At 37.7% G+C, this 3,882-nt stretch overlaps 1 protein-coding gene across 3 annotated transcripts in view; it reads right to left on the bottom strand.

Annotated features, from left to right (window-relative positions):
- Positions 1-905: 905 nt before the first annotated feature.
- Positions 906-3,882, bottom strand: part of slc26a11 (solute carrier family 26 member 11) — a 12,146-nt gene continuing 9,169 nt past the window's right edge. For all 3 annotated transcript variants that reach the window (XM_020596020.1, XM_020596019.1, XM_020596021.1), the window contains exons 14-16: positions 2,261-2,360; positions 2,044-2,177; positions 906-1,942 (exon numbers count right to left, since the gene is read on the bottom strand). In XM_020596020.1, the coding sequence (XP_020451676.1) occupies positions 1,835-1,942; positions 2,044-2,177; positions 2,261-2,360 (342 nt within the window). In that variant the 3' untranslated portion in view covers positions 906-1,834. The remainder of the gene's footprint in view (positions 1,943-2,043; positions 2,178-2,260; positions 2,361-3,882) is intronic.

Below are 3,882 nucleotides of genomic sequence, written 5' to 3'. Positions count from 1 at the left end.
TGATGGTGTAGTTTTTAAGTTACAGCAGTACCAAAAACACCACTAGAGGTCTTTGTAAGATCATCTTTTTATTTTTATTTAAATCCTTGTATTATTTTGTGCCTACTCGTTTCTTTAATAACTTATTTTGCACAGTGCTGTATTTATATTGTATTTTTAAGTTAATGTCACTTGTTTACATTTATTATTTTGGGAGTATTAATAGGTACTTTATGTAAGCTATTTAAATTGTATTCATATGTTCAGTTCATTTTTTTGTATTTGTTTCTTTAATTCTTTCTAAGTATTTTGAATGTGCAATTGCTTTATTTAAATAAAAGAATGTCCAAGACAAAGCTATTACGTTTCTTATGAGTATATACACTAGCAGTGGAATTTACTGCGATGCAACGGGGCGCCAAATTGGTTAGGGCCGGGCCTGGTCCGAGTCACCAAAGAATAATGAGCGGAGTCTGAATCAAATCCCCATTATAACAGTCAGAGTCATCAATGTTTACATTAAACACAACTGACACAGCTCTCACTATTTTATATTAATCTAAACTTTCTAACAGTGTATTGCATCACCATATTGCTCAGCAATCTGATACATAAAAACCATTTATAGAAAGGTGGAGTGTATGCTTTGATAGGAGTGTGCCGGATACAGCATGATGCAGGTGAACAGGTTTTAATGTCAATAGCTTATGCCAAATTATTATGGCCTATTGCACACAAAAGGTTTGAGTCAGAGTCTCCAACTTCCAAGTCTGAATACACTCACTGTTTGCACCCAAGTCCTTAAATTCTGGAGTCATGGACTTGAGCACTACAACACTGACTCGCACTAATGATAACCTAGCTTTTTATTGCACATTTGAACCTATTTGAGTGACAAGGTGAAAAGAAAAAGCAAGAAGTAGCTGATGATTAATGTTTTATTACAAGTTACAAAGTTGTTGTTGAGTCAGTTTGTCCTGTTGAATTAAGCTGATATACAGTCCGTGATAAATGATTCACACTGTGCTGTTCGCCAACATCAACTTTGACCAGAATGACCAGCCATTTGGCACATCTACAATTTATGTTTTTAAAAGTGCATTTAAGATGAACATAGTTTCTCATGCTGGTACCTTAATGTCATGTATCATCACAGGGTGTGACATTTTAAATTTAGTACTATTCTATGAAAATGTAAACATTATATTGACTAAGTATCCATGTGTACTGTAGAAGTTGTGATTTGGGTTAATTCAATCAGCACCACTGCAGTGAGGACATTAAAATCATTTTGCCACTGCCTTGGTAATATTTTACCAACAAAAAAATAAGAGAAGCATTTCATTTCTTTTACATAGATGAATAAGATGACTTAATAACAATAATAGGTGGCATCTGTTAGCTTTGGTCTGTTCATTATTTACACACATGTAGTTCTTCAAGTTCAGACTTGGTCTCTGGCAGCTCTCCCGTCACCATAAGGTGTAGTAAGTAAATATACATATTCTCACTCAAACAAAATGTCCATCAAAAGAATATAAAATGTTAGGAAACAGTATCAGATGTCTTTTGTGAAACTGTAATGTAGTGTTCCTGAAGGCTGCTGTCATTTCCTATACAATGCCCAGTGCAACACGATTTTTCAGTGAGAAAAAAAAAAAAAGACATCACTCGGCCACTGATAGCCTCTATACACGTGACTGCCAAATGATCAGTTGTTGGAGGCAACACGTTTTAGTGTCCGGCCCTAAGAGCCCAAAATCCCAGGTCAGAAACATCTGATCAGTGTCGCAGCTACATTGTTCGTCCAGCATTAACTCCTCTTCTCTCCAGACTGTGATTGACAGTTTCTGTGTCAGTGGTCGAGGAGGTTCTCTGACTCCATCTGCAGCACTGCCTCAACACTGTCTGTATATCTGAGGCCCTGCAGATCAGAGGCCTGGAGAACCTCCATAACGGATGGCTAAAGGAGTACATGAGAACAAAAAGAGAGAAAACATTTGCTTTGTTTCATTGGGCTACTATAAGAGCTAAAATTCCAGCCCAAACAAAACATAAGCTTACCTGCAACCTGGAAAAAACGAGCTGCACATTTCGTAGTTTGAACTGCCTCAGCAGGTCCCTGAGCTCGTTGATCACAGTGTAATCTATGATGCTGACATGATGGCAGTCCAGGACCACCGACCGTGGAGGAGACACTGGGGGGAAGGCGGGTTAGCAAAAAGTCTTACTGTTACATAAGTTTCCTGTATACAAAGACAGTCTAGCAAACAGTCCTTACCCTGCAGAGCCCGAGTGTGTATGATGTGGCTGAGATATTCTGTGGCAGGAAAGCTGATTCCACTGCTCAACTCCATCACCAATACGCCATGATCAGACACCTACACACAACACGTCATTAAACAAAAAGACCTCCTCGGTTATGTTAGATACTATGAAAATCCAGCAGTCCTTTGTACTTTCTGTTGTACCCACTTTTCCTTTGAATTCTCCATCGCATTCTACTTCAGTTATTGAATGCCTGGGTTTTAACCGTGGAAGAGCAACACTGTCCTGTTGACTTAAGGCTGGTCTACTGACGCTGCAATTAACCAAGAAACTGTTAAGACGAGAAACTCTGCCTTATTTGTGACTGACATGACTAGTGATTCAAATGTCACATCTATTAAACATTTTTAAAAAGCCCTTGTTCAAGACACCAAAATGTAATTATTAACTTTCATCTTTCAAAAAGAAAACCAAATTTCTTTAAACTGTGCTGCATTACAAATACCTTCATGTGACCCAGACAGGTGGAGGATATGGATAAAATGTACCACGATATACTGTATGAAGTTTTGTGATGTCAGTCGATACTATGAAAAGAAAAAAAAAAAAAATCAAACTGAGACACTCGGCTGTTCTTAACTGAGGCCAAGTTTTGTGAATCCATACTGCATTTAATCAGTGCTGTGCTGTAGGGGTCATGGATGAGTGGGAGTCTTTTATGATGATACTGTTGAGATATCATTTTTAGATGTTTATTGCCACAGTGATTGAGAAGTGCATCACATGGGCTGATATTAGGATAATCAATTCATCAATAGACGTCATAGAGACATAGTTTTTACTGTCATCATAAATCCAGTCTAATCACCTTTATTTGGCCAAGTATGTTACACACATGGAACTTGTTTCCGGTACAGAACTGAGGCAGCCATCTGCGGCCCCAACTAAGCCGATGGGGGGGCAACTTAGGGGTTGAGTGTCTTGCCCGAGGACACTTTGACACGTGGACTGCAGGCACTGAGATTCGAACCTCCCACCCTCTGGTTGGGAGATGGCTGCTCTACGCACTGGATTCAAAGTCCAGCGTGCTAACTCAATGATTCTCTTCTACACCACACAAGTATTATACTAAAAAAAAATTATAACAGTGTTAACAATCTTACACAATTACATTCTTAAATAATAATCTTCTACACCACACAAGTAATATACTAAAAAATTGTTACAAAGTGTTAACATTCATACACCACACCCACAATGTTTCATCTAATTAATCATTAAGCCTGTTCTTGCATATATCTTGATTGACACATACCTTTATATTTATGTTTAAACTCGTCAATTCTATTACTATTTTTTTATGTCTACACTTAAATTATTCCATAGTTTTACCCCACTAATGGAAATACAAAATCTTTTTTTGGTTGTACGTATAGCATGAATTTTATAATTTAACTGACCCCTTAAATTGTATCCCCCTTCCCTTTCATTAAATAGTTTTTGAATTCCACCAGGTAATAAATTGTTCCTGGCTTTATACATAAACACAGACGTCTTATCAGTCAGTTAAAGCAGCAACGTCTATAAAGCCAAAATCCCAAATACTATACAACGTAACAAGCACTTCCCTGCTGC

Source organism: Monopterus albus, unplaced genomic scaffold, assembly GCF_001952655.1.
Source record: "Monopterus albus unplaced genomic scaffold, M_albus_1.0 scaffold29.1, whole genome shotgun sequence".
Taxonomy (NCBI): domain Eukaryota; kingdom Metazoa; phylum Chordata; class Actinopteri; order Synbranchiformes; family Synbranchidae; genus Monopterus; species Monopterus albus.
Note: the sequence above shows the minus strand (reverse complement) of the source record. Positions and strands in the feature narration are given on the sequence as shown.